The sequence below is a fragment of the Vulpes lagopus genome, chromosome 11, assembly GCF_018345385.1.
Source record: "Vulpes lagopus strain Blue_001 chromosome 11, ASM1834538v1, whole genome shotgun sequence".
Lineage (NCBI taxonomy): Eukaryota > Metazoa > Chordata > Mammalia > Carnivora > Canidae > Vulpes > Vulpes lagopus.
The window spans coordinates 74,097,160-74,115,653 of NC_054834.1; the positions used below are offsets into that span (position 1 = coordinate 74,097,160).

The 18,494-nt window shown below is 45.5% G+C and overlaps 1 protein-coding gene and 1 long non-coding RNA gene across 6 annotated transcripts in view; both read left to right on the top strand.

Annotated features, from left to right (window-relative positions):
* The window catches only part of PC (pyruvate carboxylase), a 118,097-nt gene that overhangs the window by 58,843 nt on the left and 40,760 nt on the right, over positions 1-18,494 (top strand). Inside the window, exon 1 of one of the 5 annotated variants that reach the window (XM_041721777.1) lies at positions 8,523-8,707. The exons of the other annotated variants lie outside the window; for them this stretch is intronic. Within the exon in view, the coding sequence (XP_041577711.1) occupies positions 8,672-8,707 (36 nt within the window). The 5' untranslated portion in view covers positions 8,523-8,671. Of the gene's footprint in view, positions 1-8,522; positions 8,708-18,494 lie in introns of those variants that run through there. 5 annotated transcript variants of the gene reach the window in all.
* LOC121471282 lies at positions 12,003-16,215 on the top strand. Its single transcript, XR_005982648.1, has 3 exons — positions 12,003-13,140; positions 13,730-13,792; positions 15,369-16,215. It is a non-coding gene; the product is annotated as an uncharacterized LOC121471282 (long non-coding RNA).

An 18,494-nucleotide genomic window follows, 5' to 3' on the forward strand; every position in this document is an offset into this window, starting at 1 on the left:
GTGTATTAAACAGGAGTATCCACCATTGTCTGAAATGGCTACTAAAATATTCCTCCCTTAATATATATATACATATATATTCCTTCTTTTTGCTAATACATATTGGGGGGAGTTGTCCACATTTTCTTCATGAGCATCATTTACTACCACAGATTGAATGTAGAAGCACAAATATGAGAATCCAGTATCTTCTATTAAGCTGGACATTAAGGAGATTTGCAAAAATGTAAAATAATATCACTCTCCTCAGTGTTTTTAAAAATATAGTTGTGTTTTATGAAAAGTATTTGTTAACCTGTAATATATTTATTATTATTTTAAAACACTAATCAATATAAATGAGGGTACCACATCCCAGAGTAACCCAGCACTGAATTTGCTTTGCCCACAGAAAGCTCTCTTCCCCTTACTAGAAGACTCTCTGAGGTCAGGGAGCATATAGGCTTCTGATTGGTGGTTAAAAAGCAAGCATATAGAATTTTTATTTATGTGAGGATTTTAACTTTTTTTTTAAATATTTTTTTATTCGAGAGAGAGAGACAGAGAGAGAGAGAGAGGCAGAGACATAGGCAGAGACACAGGCAGAGGGAGAAGGAGGCTCCATGTAGGGAACCTGACATGGGACTCGATTCCAGGTCTCCAGGATCAGGCCCTGGGCTGAAGGTGGCGCTAAACTGCTGAGCCCCCTGGGCTGCCCGGATTTTAACTTTTCAAGCTTTAACATACGTTACTTTTATTTTTTATTTTTATTTTTATAAGGATTTTATTTATTCATGAGAGACACAAAGAGAGTGGCGGAGACACAGGCAGAGGGAGAAGCAAGCTCCATGCAGGGAGCCCGATGCAGGACCCGATCCCAGACCCAGGGATCACGCCCTGAGCTAAAGGCAGATGCCCAACCACCAAGTCACCTCGGCATCCAAATATACATTAGTTTTAAAAATTCATTTTTATGATAGCTTTATTTGGGATATAATTCACATACTATAAAATTCACCCTTTTAAAAAAGTATATAATTCAGTGGTTTTAGTATATGTAGTGTTGTGTAACCAACACCACTATTCCAGAACATACTCCTTACCCCAGAAGGAAACACTATGCCCATCAGCAGTCACTCTCTGTTACTCACCCCTCTTCTAGCCCCTGGCAACCACTAATATACTTTCTGTCTCTGTGGTTTGGCCTATTCCAGACATTTCATATAAATGGAGTCACATAGTATGTGGCCTTTTGTGTCTGGCTTTTTTTCAATTAGGATGTTTTCAAGCTCACCCACTTTGTCACAAGTAATAGTACATCATTTTTTTTCCTTTGGCTGAATAATATTCCATTATATGGATATACCACATTTTGTTTATTCACCAACTGGACATTTAGCTTATTTCTACTTTTTGGTTATTATGAACAATGCTGCTGTGATCCTCTGTGTACACATTTTGTGTAGACATAAATTTTCATTTCTCTTGTGTATCTATCTAGGAGCTGGGTCATATGGTAACTCAGTATTTAATCATTTGAGGAACTCCAAACATTTTCTGAAGTGGCTGCATCATTTTTTAAAATTTATTTTATTTTTTATTTTATTTATGAGAGACACAGAGAGAGAGAGGCAGAGACACAGGCAGAGGGAGAAGCAGGCTCCATGCAGGGACCCCATCGTGGGACTTGACCCTGGGTCTCCAGGATCAGGCCCTGGGCCGAAGGTGGCACTAAACTGCTGAGCCACCCGGCTGCCACTGCATCATTTTATATTCCCATCAGGAGTGTTTGAGGGTTCCGTTTTCTCTGTATCACCACTAATACTTGTGGTTATCTGTCTTGTTGATTATAGCTACCTAGTAGGTGTGAAGTTTATCTCATTGTGGTTTTGATTTGCATTTTCCTAATGACATTGAGCATCTCTTCATGTATGTATTGGCCATTTGTATGTCTTTGGAGAAATATCTGTTCAAATCTCCTCCCTATTTTTAATGAAGTTGTTTGTATTTTTGTGTTTGAGGTGTAAGAGGGTTTTTAAAAAATATATATTCTGGGTATTAAACCTTTATTTATTTTTTTTTTAATTTTTTTAAAAAATTTTTATTTATTTATGATAGTCACACAGAGAGAGAGAGAGAGAGAGAGAGAGAGAGAGGCAGAGACACAGGCAGAGGGAGAAGCAGGCTCCATGCACCGGGAGCCCGACGTGGGATTCGATCCCGGGTCTCCAGGATCGTGCCCTGGGCCAAAGGCAGGCGCCAAACCGCTGCGCCACCCAGGGATCCCTGGATATTAAACCTTTAGAAGATTACTTAATTTGTAAAAACTTTCTGCCATTCTGTGTAGTTGTCTTTTCTCTTTGGTGTCCTTGAGAATACAAAAGTTTTTTTTATTTTGATGAAATCAATTTATCTGTTTTTCTTTGGTTGCTTATGTATCTTCTGTTATAGCTAAGAAACCAAGGCCACAGAAATTTATATTTTATCCTAAAAGCTTTATAGTTTTAGCCCGTGCATTTAAGTCTCATCCATTTTGTGTGAATGTCTATAAATGGTATGAGTTAGGGGTCCAACTTCATTCTTTTGCTTGTAGCTATCCAGTTGTTACAGCATCATTGCTGAATTGTTTTTGGCACCCTGTTGAAGATCAATTGACTGTAACTATGAGGGTCTTAAGGGCTCTCAAGTCTATTCCATTGATATATGTGTCTATCCCTATGCCAGTACCACACCATCTTGATTATTGTAGCTTCCTAATGAGTTTTGGAATTGGCAAATATGAATCCTCCCACTGTGTTCTTTTTCAAGATTCTCTTGGTTGTTCTGGTTCCTTTGTATTCCCTTATGGATTTTAGGATCATCTTGTCAATTTCTATAAATAAAGTAAGCTGAAATTTTTGTTAGGGTTTGTATTGAATCATTTTGGGGGAATATTACTATCTTAACAATGTTCAGTCTCTGATCCATGAACATGAGATGGCTTTCTTTTTGTTTAGATCTTCAAAATTTTTCAATGATATTTTGTAGTTTTCAGTGTACCAGTCTTGAACGTCTTTTGTTAAATTTGTTCCTTGGTGTTTTATTCTTTTCATGCTTGTCTTACTGTATATTGATTTAACTTTGTTGTTTAATTCCTCCCTCCTCCTCAACTAGACTTCTCCATAGGGCCTGGCATTTTGGTAGCACAGTGCACAGAGTAGAGATTTTCTTGTTTACTTTTTGTTCACACTGCCCTTGTGAAGGAGGCATGGTCTTATTGTCCCTGGCCTAGTAGTTGAAGAAACTGCAGCCCGAGTGCAAGGTGACTTGTTTCTTGGCACAACATTGATTAGTGGTAGCAGAGGTAGGATCAGGGTTTTTCTGATTCAGAGCCCATTCCTCTTTCCAGGCATCATCCTGCATAGGACTGACACTCTACTTTTTTTTTTTTTTTTTTTTTTTTGAGAGAGAGAGAGAGAACATGCGTGTGCATGTGAGCACGAGCTGAGGATGGTTGTGGGGGAAGGGCAGAGGAAGAGGGAGCCCTATATGGGGCTCAATCTCAGGACTCTAAGACCATGACCTGAGCCAAAGGCAGACACTTAACGGACTGAGTCACCCAGCCACCCCTGACATTCTGTTCTTGCCCTCCGCCCCCCACCAGTGGTTGTGTCTCTACCTCTCATATTGAACCCCAGGGTATGAAGGGAAGAGAAGGAATAAGGTTGATATCACAATGGCTGACCATTGGGGTCACTTTTCTGGACATCTTTTTTTTTTTTTTCCTGGACATCTTTAATGTGCCAGACTCTCCTAAGTATTTCCAAAATATGTAACCTAATTAAGTTCTCAGAGCAGCTCCACAAGATGACTCAGATCCCTCTGCATTTTATAGACCAGGAGGTGAAAGTTCAAAGAGTCATGGAAACTCCCAATCAAAAAGTGAGTTACATGTTCAACGCTGTTCCAAAAGCTCCAGGTATGGTGCTTAATGAAGGAAGGTGTGGGGAGGAAGGAGGGAATGGGGGCTTTGTGGGGGGAAACTGTGAGGGTCATCAACATCAGGTTTGAATTGAATCAATCCAGAAGCCTTTGCTCATTGGCCTGGAACTGGTATCTCAAAATGATTGGCTTGCTGCTCCTTGCTGCTTTCTCCCTCTTTGCTTCTCCAGAGCACTTGGCATCATTTTCATCACCCGACAGCTATTCCTTATAAGTCTTTTGAATAAATGAAAGACATTCTACCAGCTGCTTTGCCCCATAGAAGTCATAGAACCTCACTGCCTTTGTGGCTGGATGTGGGGTGATATAGAAGAAAGGGGGACAAGGCCATTAGAGGGGTCCAGCTGTCCTGCTGCTGTGAGACAAAAGGCATGGGAGAGATGCAAGCTCTGCCTCTTGTTGGCTGCCTCTCTACCTCCAGAGCAGAGCACAGACAGATATGGTTCCTTCTTGGTGTCTTGGACATCTGGTCTGTTATACCCTGGGTCTACAGTGTCGTTTCCACATCGGAGTGACCCATGAACCAGAACAGCGTTGAATATCTTTGCCATTGGTTTAACTGAGCCAGACCCTTACTCTCTATCCCCATTTCTGTTTTTCTACACTAAGAAAACAACTATGAAGTAGTAGTCATTGGTGGCCTTGGCAGTATTTTACAACTGTCTAGAAAGTTAATTGGTGCAGTTTTTGATGCTGGATATTCTTCTTAGATTGAAAGCAGTGGCACAGATGATTATGTTTCTCTTTGATGCAGTAAGCTTGCCTTACTCCCCAGCCTTGTTCTGGCACCTGCTGCCCAGCCATGCCAAGCTATGCATGGCTGTGAACACGCAAAGCCAGGTGGTGTCCCTATCACACTGCTCCCTCTTCCTGAATACCTGCCCTCCATCCTTTTCCTCCAGACCACCTGTCCCTCTTCTCATCTTTCAGGCTCCCTCCTGTGAGGGAGGACCCTTCTTGGTCCTCGATTCCCCCTTTACCATTAGCTTAGAGCTGACACCTGCCGCTTAGGCCGTCATCCTATCTACTTATTTCTGTCTGATAGTATCAACCACACTTAATTTGGCATTTTTTTCCCCTTGATTTATTTTTTAAAGATTTATTTATTTATTTATTTATTTGAGAGAGAGAGAGAGAGAGAGTGAGCAAGAGTGAGAACACAGGCAGGGGGAGGAGCAGAGGGAGAGGGAGAAGCAGACTCCCTATTGAGTAGGGAGCCCAACCCAGGCTTGATCCTAGGACTGCAGGATCATGACCTGAGCCAAAGGCAGATGCTTAGCCAACTGAGCCACCCAGGTACCCCTTTCCTTTTTTTATTGATGTATAATTGAGAGTATTACTTTCAAGTATAAAAAGCAATGATTCACTGTGTATGTATTGTGATACAATCATATTGTCTAGTTAATATCCATCACCACACAGGTATATATTTGTTTTTCTTTTTTTTTATATGTTTTTCTTGTGATGAGAACTTTGAAGATCTACTCCCTTAGCAACTTTCAAATATACAGTGTGGTATTGTTTACTGTAGTCACTGCTGAGCTGAGCAATTCATTTCATTTCTGTATGTGTCTAGTCTTCCCTGACCCTGAGTGCCTTGAGGGCAAGGACCACCCCTCTTCCTCCATCATTCTGCATCCCCACTGCCTTAGAGACAGCTGGGCAGGCTGCACTGTGCTAAACGGAAAACAAGGTGCTACTGCTGGCAGTGATGGTATCCCTGCTGTGGTCCGGTTATAGCCTGTGAAGTGTCTACTGCAGGCAGAGCTTCGGAAGACCTGGGCCAAAGCTCAGGCAGCTTCTATTTTTTTTTTTTTAAGATTTTTATTTATCCATGAGACACACACACACACACACACACACACACACAGAGGCAGAGACACAGGCAGAGGGAGAAGCAGGCTCCATGCAGGGAGACAGACATGGAACTCCATCCCAGGTCTCCAGGGTCACACCCTGGGCTGAAGGCGGTGCTGAACCGCTGAGCCACCCAGGCTGCCCCATTCTCAGGCAGCTTCTAATCTGGATGAGTAGACACCTGTTCTAAAGGTTCCTGGTCTTTGGCCTGATCTCTGTGTGCTAGAAATGAAGCATGTGCAGAGGCAGTTGGGGCCCATGAAAAGCGTTCCATGGGGAGTAGCATCAGTACCACTGGAAGTTCTCCCTGACCCCCTCCGACCAAACCTAGGGCAGCCTGGGTCCTCTCAGCTCTCAGAACACAGGACTCTGCCCCTGGGACTATCCCCACTCAAAGCTAGGTTACTTGCTTCCTTGATCTTGTCTTGACCTGGGTGCTATGGGGAGACAGGTACCAGATTTCATGGCACCTCTGTGATGCCTGTGAATGTCCAGGAGCTTACAGATAAAGGAGGGCATGTACCTAATCATCTAACGGAGCCGGTTCCATTACTAATTTTTCCCCTTACTCTCGTGCTTCTTTTGTTGAGTTCCTCAATGCTGGGAGATTTAACAAAAGTTGGAGAAACAGTAGAATGTTAGGATATATTTCTCCTTCTCATCTACCCTATTCTCTCATAAAGAAGGTTCTACTTTTATGAGAAAAATTGGGAACAGTTGGAAGTTGAAGCTGCCTGATCATCGTAATCAGATCCATTGACCCCCTACAAATAACTCTACAAGGTATGGGTTGTCAATCTCCATTTACCAATGACCAAAATGAAGCTTGGAGGTTAAGGGACCTGCCCAGGGTCACACACACAGAACAGAGCTACGACCCACCCCAGGTGCATCTCACAGCAAAGCCCTGTTCTTCTCTCATGCCCACTCGTCTTCATGAGCAGCAAGTGTCACCCCCACTCTGTAACCCGTGTTGCCAGCATACTAAGTATTTGGTGAAGGCAGTCCTATCTTTCCTGATTTCGGCCACTCACCAAGAGTTTGTGCCTTTCCCCAGGTAGTCTCCAACTGTTTAGTCGTAGGACTTGTTTCTGCCCTTATGTTAGGAGGGTCTCTGCTCCCCTTTTTCAGGGGGGAATAAATGTTCCTATCCTGTCTTCATCCCTGTGGTGTAGGGAGATTGAGGTAAGGTGCGTGCAAGTGCTGGACTAAGATCTCTTAAGAAATGTCCCTCAGACCAATTTTGCTCTTGGCCCTGCCCCTGGATGAGGCTGAGGCGTGTGTGCCAGCCTGAAGCCAGCTGCTCCCTCTGGCTCACCCTCTCAGCAGGCCCATCAGCTAGGTAGCCAGTCTCAAGGTGGATGTGGCACTGTTCTACCTTCAGCTGGGGTAGCCATCCTGGGTGCTTGACCTGATGCCAGAGGGAGGACAAGGCCCTCCCCAGCTCAGAAGCCAGAGCATTGTATGCAGGGAGCCTCTGTGGTTTCCTACTTCGGCATTCCAGCAGACCCTCTTACTCTTACTGTTCCTGGGCAGGGTCCTTCTGGAGTGTCACTGGCCACCTCGGGGATCTGCAGTTGCCTGCCTTTGTCAGGGTTTATTAGAGGTTAGCCCCCTTCCTTGATGGACTAGAGAGGAGGCAGAAAGCTGCTTGTTGGGGCAGCCCTGGTGGCTCAGCAGTTTAGCGCTGCCTTCAGCCCAGGGTGTGATCCTGGAGACCTAGGATCAAGTCCTGCATCAGGCTCCCTGTGTGGAGCCTACTTCTCTGCCTGTGTCTCTGCCTCTGTGTGTGTGTGTGTGTGTGTGTGTGTGTGTGTGTGTCTCTCATGAATAAATAAATAAAATCTTTAAAAAAAAAATAAAGAAAGCTGCTTGTTGTCAGCTCTGGAGAAAGCTGTAGGCAAAGGGGGAACAGTACCTGTGCAGGGTGAGGGCCTGGATCCAAGAGGAGTAAGCAGGTTCCCTCCCATGCTGAGTTTGCATTTAACTTGTGGGTCTCCCAGAGACTCCTGACATTCAGACTTCCACCTGACTTCAATGTATTGATCTGAGTGGTTTTTTTTTTTTTTTTTTTAAAGATTTTATTTCTTTATTCATGAGAGACACACAGAAAAAGGCAGAGACATAGGCAGGGGGAGAAGCAGGCTTCCTGTGGGGAGCCTGATACAGAACTCGATCCCAGGACTTTGGGATGATGACCTGAGCCAAAAGCAGATGCTCAACCACTGAACCACCCAGGTGCCCTGATCTGAGTGGGTTTAATATTATATTTAAGCATTTAAAAACCTTGCTAATGAAGTCAGACCAGGCCAAGTGCTCACAAGAGCCACTAGGTACCATGTGCCCTTGTGAGGAAGCCTGTCTCCTGGCCCCAGGGCATAAAGGACCAGGATATCTCCAGATCTCAGGGGGACAACTTGAGACTTATTGAGGTCTCAGCAGGAAGAGAAGTAGGACCTCAGAGTCCTCATTTTTTCTTCTGTCAAAGCCTCTGCTCCTTTCCTTAGGCCAGAAGCTCTCTCACCTGGTTGGCTCTCCTGTCCCTGTCCCTCTTTCCTTTGTAAAAGCCAAACACCATTGCCCTTTAATCCTTCCTGCTAACCTGTAGGCAGTAGTTCTGACCGCCCTCTCCAAGCTCACCCCTGACCTGGTTTTGTTTTTTCCCTTCCCTCAAACAAGCTGTTCAAGGTCTATTCCTGAGCCAGAGATTGGCTCACAAGCAGCTCTCTCTCCTCTGAGCTGTAGGGAGGGGATAGTTTAGAAAGTCATTGACAGAGGCTTAATCTAGAAAGTCAGTTATAAACAAGAAGCGGGCAGAGGGCCTAGATTTGGGTATTCCGGTACCAGGAACACCATGGCCTCTCTGGGACTCTGCAGACCAGCTGCCACGGTAAGAGGACCCACCTCTCAACAGTCCCGGGTACTGTCCTGGGTGGGGGTGTGTATGCAGTGTGGTTATTGTTTCTCTTCCTTTGGAGCTTGGCAGTCTATTTTTACTTAAGAAGATGGCAGAGGGACTCTGGGAACAGTCATTGGAGATAGGAATCCAGGGGACGAGTGTGCTGGATCATTGCTCACAGGCCTGTGGGGACAGCTCTGGTCAGGTATAGGTATTTGACGAAGGAGCTCAAAGTGGACAAACCCTACATGACAATGAAAATGGATTCTGCCTGAGACCTTGGGGACAGAGGAAGATGTGCCATGGGTCCAGAGCTCTGGGCCAGAGTGCCTTTATGTGGTGATGAAGTTGGGGGAAAGGCCATGTGGTTCCCTTGACTAGGGCCCCTTGTGGAAATGGTGATGTGGCAAGTGGTCAGGGGAAGGGTCTGCTCTGAGAACAGCACCAGGCCAGGGCTCGGGAGCCCACATGTGCTGTGCTCTAGTTCCTTGGCCAGAATGGGCCTTGATGCTCTGGAGCTGCAGAACAGGGAGGCCTGGCTCTCCTTTAGGAATCTGGGAAGTAGAAGGGCCAAGATCAGATCTCTTCAGGAGGTGAGTTTGTGATTATGTCCTAGAGAACAGTGAAGGGAAAGCACGAAACTACCCAGTTTTCAGGAGAATGAATCTCTGGCATTTGAGCAGGACCTGTTGCTCAGGTGTAAAGGGAGAAAACTTTTGCTTAGAAGAAAACCTTTCCCTTGGTTCCAGTGGAGGAGAAACTAAGGGCATCAGATGGCTCCTGGTTATCTCTTACTGCAGCAGGCTAGATTCTCCAGGTCATGGGATAAAGATTCAAGAAGGGAGTAACTCTGTGTGTGTGTGTGTGTGTGTGTGTGTGTGTGTGTGTGTGTGTGTTTCAAGGAACAGGTGAGAAGGAGGACCTACATCTCCCTTTGCTTAACATTTGCAGAAGTTGGTAAGAAATGTGCTTTTTCTCCTGGTGTTCTGGACCAGGGATGGAAGGGTGTGGCTTCTAGACTTTCTTTCCTGTTGGGTGACTCAGAGGGAGACCTATCATCCCATTAGTAAGACCATCGGTGCTTACTAATCTGAAGGGTTGGGTCTGGAATGATCTCATTTGCAGACTTGGTCTGCTCCTGGCTAGAAGGAAGCAGCAAATTTCCTGAAGGCAGGGACCTCTTCTCTCTTGTTCGGCTGTTATCTCCAGTGCCTAACGATACCTGGCATGTTGCAAAGGCTGTCACTATTGAGTGAATGAATGAATGAATGAATGAACACTTTCTCTGCCTGTCATTTCACTAAATCTCTCCAGTTTCATCTTTTTTTGGTTCCATACCAGACTTCTCACCTGATCAGCATCCACTTGGTGTCACCCAACCCTGACTCTAATCAGGCAAGACCATGCTCACAGGAAGAGGCTATCTCCCTGTTCTTCCCTCCCCCACTGGTCCATGCCAAGCAAGCGGGTGCTGATGTCTTGTGGCCAGGTGCCGCCCCCCTCTGCTGAGGCCTCTGGGGTGGATCTCCATCCAGTGTCCCCTCCATGCCACTTATGTAGCTCTTCTCAGCTGCTTTATCCTTCTCCAATTTCCCTTTTCCCCCAAGTGGTTCCTTTGCTATGCTGGCTGTTTAATATCCCTTACATTTCAAGTGTGGTAGTCTTGTCTCCTTACCAGACAAAGTTTAATGAAGGGAGAGGCCCTGCATTTGTTACGTGATCCTCTGTCCCTCAAGTGTGTCTTATGGGTTCTCAATAGACATATGATGGCTCCAATTGTGTGAAATCTAATCCTAGTCCTTGGAATACATACTATGGCTTCTAGTTTACGAAACCAAAGAGGGTCAATCTGAGGTTTCTCATGTGGGAGGTTGCTAAATTGTCAGCCATCTGTGCTGGGGGATCAGGCTGTTTCATTGATGGATTAACAGGTGCCAAACTGTTTTTTATTCATAATACCTCTGACACCAAATATGTGGGTTTTCCCCTCACACCAACCAATTCTTCAGTTCTCTGCAGATGCCAAAGGATATCCTTCAATTCAATTCAGTTCTGACACTACCCAGAGTTAGTGCAGACCCCATGGGTGAAGGGCTCAGTCCCACAAGACAGGGGACACTGCATAAAACTTGGCCTTCTGGACCTCTGACCACCCAGCTATAAATTGGAAATGACCGTAATCCTCTCCTCAGGTTTGATAATTTTTTAGAACTGTTCGCAGAACTCAGAAAACTGCTTTCTTTACTATTACCAGCTTATTGTAAAGGATACAGATAGACAGCCAGATTAAGAAATACATAGGTGATGTCTGGAAGAGTTCTGAGTGTAGGAGCTTCTGTCCCCATGGATTGAGGTGCACCATCCTCTTGGCATGTGGATGTGTTCACCATCCTGGAAGCTCCCTGAGCCTCACTGTTTGGTGTTTTTATGCAGGTTCCATTATGTAGGCACAGTTGGTCAAATCATTGGCCATTGGTGATTAACTCAATCTCTGGTCCCTCATCCCTCCAAGTGGAAGTGAAGCTGGAAGTTCCATCATTCTACTCATGTGGTTGGTTCCTCTGGCAAGCAGCCTCACCCTGAAGCCATCTAGGAGCCCACAAAGCATCACTACTTTAGTATAAAGTCAGGTGTGGTTGAAAAGGGCTTACTATAAATAAGAAAAGTTGCTCCCTTCTCTCCTACCAATCAAGAAATTCAGAGGGTTTTAGGAGCTCTGTTCCAGGAACCAGGGAGGAAAACCAAATTCAATAATTCTGTTATCACTATATCACACAAGTGCAGAGAGGCAGAGTGATCCCCAAGGTCATTTGACGAGCTGGTGGCAAAGCTAGAATTTGAACCTAACTTTTCTGACTCAAAGACTTTGCCCTTTCCATGGAATTACAGCAGCATCTGGCCCCCACCTCCACTTCTTCAAAGCTTCTCCTGCCTGACCTCACAGTGGTGGGGTGGGGGAGAGGGAGCAAAAGGGTCTGGCTGCTTTCCCCTTTATCCTTCCAAGCCCCAGCTCCTGGGACTGTTGACACAGTGAGCTGCTTGAAAGAACACTGTGATGTCAGGCAGCAGCAAGGAGTTCAAGAAGTGATGGGGGTCAGCAGATGGGCCTGGAAAAAGCTCCATTTTCCTTGTCTGTAAAATTGAGGTAATGCCTGCCCTTCCTTTGAGGCAAGGTTGCTGTTAGTAGCAAATGACAGTATCTCTCTCTCTCTCTTTTTAAGATTGTATTTATTTATTCGAGAGAGAGAGAGAGAGACAGAGAGAGAGGCAGAGAGAGTGACAGAGACAGAAGCAGGCTCCATGCAGGGATCCCAACTCGGGACTCGATCCCGGGACTCCAGGACCACACCCTGGGCCGAAGGCAAGTGCTAAACTGCTGAACCACCCAGGGATCCCTGAGAGTATCTCTTAAAGTACCTTATAAATGGCAGAGAGCCAGAGGTATATTGCTGTTGAATGTAATTACAGTACATAGATTAACAGCTCAATAAAACTGTCAAATGAAACAAAACTCACCTCCTAAGTGTTAGGAGATGACCTCGTCCAGCGGTCTGGCACTATACAGACACATACAGCTGTAATTAATTGTTGTTTTCATAACTCTTATAACATATGACCTCTTCCCTCAGATGCAGGGTGGGTGGCCCTGAGGAGACTTCCTGGAGTGGGTTGGGATGTCCCTTTGATTTGGGACTAAGAAGATAAGAAAGGTAGTCTGTTGCCTGGGACTTTGGTAATTCACTTACTATCTTAGGTCCTGAAAGCCCGTCCCTCATGAAGGCTGAAGTTCTTAGCTGGGATGTGTTTTTCTTCCCAGGGAATTCTCAATCGAATTTCTCAACACTGAGGAGAAAAGTATATATTTTTTTTTCAAGATTTTATCTATTCATGAGAGACACAGAGACAGAGAGAGAAGAAGAGACATAGGCAGATGGAGAAACAGGCTCCATGCAGGGACCCCGATGTGGGACTCGATCCCGAGACCCCAGGATAACACCCTGGGCCAAAGGCAGATGCCAAACCACTGAGCCACCCAGGGATCCCTGGAGAAAGTATATTCAGATGAGCATATCCCGTGCTATCAGGAGAGCGTAAGTGTGAGTCTCAGCGAATCAGAACCTGCTCAGTAGGTGAAGGGTTGGAGCTGCCAGAGTTCCTGGCAGACACCATGCTCTCCCTTCCCAGGGCGTGCACAGCAGGGTAAAGGCCACTGGGAGCCTCTGGTCACTTCTGCCGAGTTCCAGAACATCCTAGGGGAAGGTTCTGTCTGCTCCAATCAGCTGCGTACTCAGTCAGGCTCCTACCTCTGTGACAGAGCACAGTTAGCCTGCAAGGGAAGGCTGTGATAGAGAGGGTGACACAAGTGTGACGCTGATCCAGGTAGAGGGGGGAGGAGGCTCTTCACACAGTGATGGAATGCCCAGGTATGGCTGGGGCGAGTGTGATGGTTGTGGAAAAATAGTTGCAGATTGATAAGCAGGAAAGGGAGAGAGTGGTAACTAATAACCTAGCTGGGATGGGAGCCACAGGAGGCCCCTGGGAATTAGTGCCCTGAATGAGGCACAGTTTAGGGTGACAGGCAGACTGGGGTATGGGTGCCTTTGGGCTTGGAAGCCATAGCTAAGCTATTTATCCTGATTTTCTGTTTCCTTACTTACAAAGCTGGGGCCATAACTCCTGCCAGACAAGGTTTTGGATGATTAAATGGAATGATGTGAAGCACTTAATGCAGTGGCTGGCACCCAGTAGCAAGCCCAGGCATTATCAATGGTTCTGACACTTTGCTACGTGGCTGTGGTCATGAGGATGAAACCAACAATAGCGAGTGCCTACAACTCTGTCTTGGAAAGGCCTCTAGTCCAGTTTTTGTGCTCAAATTCCAAAGCAGAGGGTGAAAGGTCAGATCAGGGGGTCACAGAGATGTATTTTTCTGGGGTCAAGAACAGAGGGAGCAAGTGCAGCAGCCTCAAGGTCGTATCCTATCTGGGTTGCTGTTTACTTTCTTTCCTCTAGGAATTGAAGCACTTTGCCTTTGATTTTCCTCACTGTCTCCTTGATTCATAGTTGGACACTCTGGTGAGTGTTTACCCAGAGAACCAAGTTTTCTAGTGAGCCAGGTTCTACCTGTCCTCCTATAGGGGTATTTTGGGGGTGGTGGTGGTATTTAACAGAAGAGCGGTAAGGGCTGGCCAGGTATAGTGGAGGTCACACACTGATTCTGTGAAATTGAATTAATCAGGCAAAGCAAATCAGGTGCTGAACCAGGGCAGTCGAGGCACTCAGGACAGACAGCAGTAGGAAGCCATTACTTCCAGGTTGGGAGAGGAAACAGTGTTTCCTCTAGACTCTAGGGATGGTTGGAAACATGGAGGCAGGAGTGCCCAGCAGGGACTGTCATAGTGGCAGGACACACCTCCAGTCCGTATTGGCACCTAACCCCTTAGAGAGTGAGGAAGATACACCCATGCTCTCCTCCACCCTCCTCTCCTGCTTGTGCCTCCCCATGGCTGAACATGCATGCAGGAAACCAGCCTGCAAAGGGAGTCTTTCACAGGTCTCAGATTCCCTGGGCACAGAGCAGAGGGATGTGGGGAGGTGAGCAGAGCCTAACCAACCAGGAAGCCTCTCCTAAAGGCCAAATCTGTGTGGAGACATCTACTCAACAGGCATGACAAGCAGAGGAATGAGGGCTCTGGCCTCCTGTGGGTCAGAGCAGCTGCTCTTTTTTGGGAAGGTACTACCTCCAAATCAAAAGTAGTCACTGTAAAGTTGCTCCCCTCGACGGTGGTAAGAAAAGAGGCTACAAGGCAAGTGGATCTAAGAGATGAACTTTATTGCAAGCACCCTCTGCAAGGTTCCAAGACTCAGGGGGGGGGGGGGTGTCGGGGAGGGGAAGTCCCGCTGGGAGGAAGTTGGCAGGGTCCTTTTATGGGGTTGAGGCAGGACATAGGATTGTGTCCATATTAGGTAAGGTATGGAGGTTATGGGGTGGGAGAAGCCCATGATGGACAGTTCCCAATTGTGAAGTTCCTGGGTGGAAAATTTCAGTTTCCTGGTGGTGACCTGGAGGCCACAGTGAAAGTGGCGGGGAAAGTCCACCATCTTGGAGAGGGTTGGCGGGGTGATCCGCCATTTTGGAGCCCCGGTTTCCCAGCCTGCCTATCAGTCACCAGTTTAAAATTTGTTCATCGGGGCAGTTAGGAGAGATATGAAACGAAAAGCATATGGATTGGAAAAAAAATAAGTGTCTTTATTTGCAGCTGACATGATCTTGTGTAGGAAAACCTAAGGAATCCACTAAAAACCCATTAAAATGAATAAAAGAGTTCAGCAGGGTTGCAGGACATAAGATCAATATACAAAAATCAATTGCATTTCTATATAGTAGCAGTGAGCAAATTGAAAATGAAAATAGTGTCATATAGAATAGCATCAAGAAGAATAAAATTCTTATGAATAAATTTAACGAAAGAAATATAAAACCTATAACAGCATAAAACGTTGTTGACAAAAATGTAAGAATACCTAAATAAATGGATTCCCCATGTTCATGGATCAGGAGACTTAATACTGTTAAAATAGCAGTACTCCTCCAAATGATCCACAGATTCAATGCAGGGTCACTCACAATCTCAGCTGCCTTTATTTGCAGAAACTGACAAGATGATCCTAGAGTCCCCATGGAAATGCAAGAGAAGCAGACAGCCGAAATAATTTTGGAAAAGAGCACAGTCGGAGGATTCACACTTTCTGATTTCAGAACTCTGTACAAAGCTACAATAATCAAGACAGTGTGGTGCTGGCATAAAGACAGACATATAGATCAATGGAATAGAATTGAGAGTCCAGAAATAAATCCTCACACTTACAGTCAATTGATTTTTGACAAGGGTGCCAAGACAGTTTAATGGGGAAGGAATCGCCTTTTCAACAAATGGTGCTGGAACAACTAGATGTCCACATGCCAAAGAATGAAATTGGACACCTACCTTACACCACAGACAAAAATCAAAATGGATCAAAGACCTGAATGCAAGAGCTAAAACTATAAAACTTTCAGAAGGAAACATAATCATAAATCTTTGTGATGTTGGGGTAGATAGTGGTTTCTTAGCTACGACAGCAAAAACACAAGCAATAAAATAAAAAATAGATCAATTAGACTTCATCAATATTAAAAACTTCTGTAGCAGCTAAGGACACTGTCAAGCAAAAAGGCAATGCAATGCAAAGAATGGGAGAAAATTTTTGCAAATCTTATACATGATAGGGAACTTCTATCTAAAACTTTTATCTAGAATATTTAAGGAATTCTTATAACTCAACAGTAAAATAGACAAATAATCCACCTTAAAAATCCAGAGTCCCTGTTTTTCATGACAGAGTCATGAATCAAGCCCTGTGTCTATCAGGGAGTCTGCTTGTCCCTCCACCTCTGTCTGCCCCCCCGCCCCCATCCCACTTGTGCTCACGAGTTCTCTCTCTCTCTCTCTCTCTCTCTCTCTCTCTCAAATAAATTAAACCTTGGGATGCCTGGGTGGTTCAGCAGTTGAGTGTCTGCCTTTGGTTAAGGGCATGATGCTGGAGTTCCAGGATCAAGTCTCACATCAGGCTTCTTGCCTGGAGCCGGCTTCTTCCTCTGCCTAAGTCTTCTGCCTTTCTCTCTCTCTGTATCTCATTACAGATAAATAAATAAATAAATAAACAAACAAACAAACTAACTAACTAACTAATAAATATAAATAAATAAAATAAAAATATAAATAAATAAATAAAACATAAATTTTTTTTTTTTAATTTTTATTTATTTATGATAGTCACAGAGAGAGAGAGAGAGAGGCAGAGACACAGGCGGAGGAAGAAGCAGGCTCTATGCACCGGGAGCCCGATGTGGGATTCGATCCCGGGTCTCCAGGATCGCGCCCTGGGCCAAAGGCAGGCGCCAAACTGCTGCGCCACCCAGGGATCCCTAAAAAATAAAATCTTAACAAAAAATGGTGGGAAAAAAACTTTAAAAAAAATAAAAACAACAAGGGATCTGGATAGACATTTTTCCAAAGAAGATAGACAGATGGCCAGTAAGCACATGAAAACTACAGTGAGGTACAACTTTGTCCCCTCTAGGACAGCTACTTAAAAAGAAAGACAGTAGCAGAGGCTGGTGAGGATGTGGAGGAACTGGTGGGATATAAAATGGAGCCGCTGCTGTGGAAAACTGTCTGACAGTCCCTCAAGCAGTTAAACATAGAGTCACCAGGGCCTAGCAACGTGTACCTAGCTGAGGGATGAAACACAGGTACACCCAAAAACCTGCACAGACATGCTCATAGCAGCTTGTTCCTAACAGCCAAAATGTGGGAACAACCCGGATGTCCATCAGCTCATGAACAGGTGAGTAAAACGGTCTGTCTCTATAGTGGGATAGGACTTGGCAGTCGCTGCCACATGGAAGAACCTCGGATACCTTGTGCCAATGGAAAAAAAGCCAGACATGAAGAACCTTTGTATTCCTTTTATACGAAACATCCAGAATACGCAAATCCAGAAAGAGAGAGAACTTGGTGAGAGGTGGGGGTGATCACAGCTAAGGGATGTGAGCATGTTCTAGAATTGATTCTGGTGATGGATGCACAGCTCCATTGACTGAATGCCACTGAATTGTACTTCAGTGTGTGAACTGTCTGGTGTGTGAATTCAACCTCAATAAAGGTGTTTAAAACAACCCACGCAGACCTGTCCCCCAGGGGGTAATCCAGTAGGCTAAGTCTGTGACTTCCTGAGGAAACTCCTACTGTTTTGTAATGGCTGATGCTTGCTGTCCTGGGGGTGGAGGTGCTACCTGCCACTGAGCACCTTCTGCCTCTTTTTCTGGATCTCAGAGCATGGGAAGATCCCCTGGAAAATTTTAATTCCAACCCAACTTGCATTTTGGTTTAGTTTAAAAGTTCTGGAACCCTACTGTGAATCAGGCACTAACCTGGGTACTCTTGTGAAAAACGGGGTTCTGGATTTGGATAGGCTTGGTGATTTTTGAGTTGGCTTCTCCCTGTGGGTCCTCCTGAGGCTGATTTTTCCTATCAGTATAGTGAGGGGTGATCCCCTGCGATTGTGGTGTGAATTAAGCAAGCTGGAGGAAGCCTGGCATCCAATGAGCAGAAAATGAAAGCCCCCCCGCCGCCGCAGAGCTCTTGGAGCAAGTTCAAAGATGAGTGAGATCTGACCACAAAAGAGCTGGAGGTCCAGCCTCAGCCAGCACTAGCTACCTAGTGCTCAGTGAGAAGCAGGAAGACACCAGAGCCTTCCCTGGCCATGTCTGGGACATGGGTGGGGAGCCAGGGACGACTCCTTATGGGAGGGGTCTTGAGAGTGGGTGGATCTCTTTGTCATATATTGTATTTACTTCATATTTTGAATAATCAATCACATGTTGTCGAGTCAGAGGGGTAAGCGGTGAAAGATAGACGTTTTCCTCACGTCTTTTCTCCAGAGGCACCTGCTGTTACCCGCACCTCGAGTCTGCTTTTAGGAATATTCTACACTCATCAGAGCAACTGTATGTCTCTATAGCAGAACTCCTGTGAGTGGGGCAGGTTTGGCTTCTTCCCCTGCTGGTGCACCAGGATGGAAGGCTCAGGCTAAGGTGTCATTCATGCTGCCTCCCTGCCTCACAGTTGTGTTCAGCCAGACTCACCATGGGTCCCATCAGTAGAAACACTGCCACTGCTTTCCTTCAGGTCCCCTAGAGACAGGGGTGTCCATGGAGGGGGTCCTGTCTGGC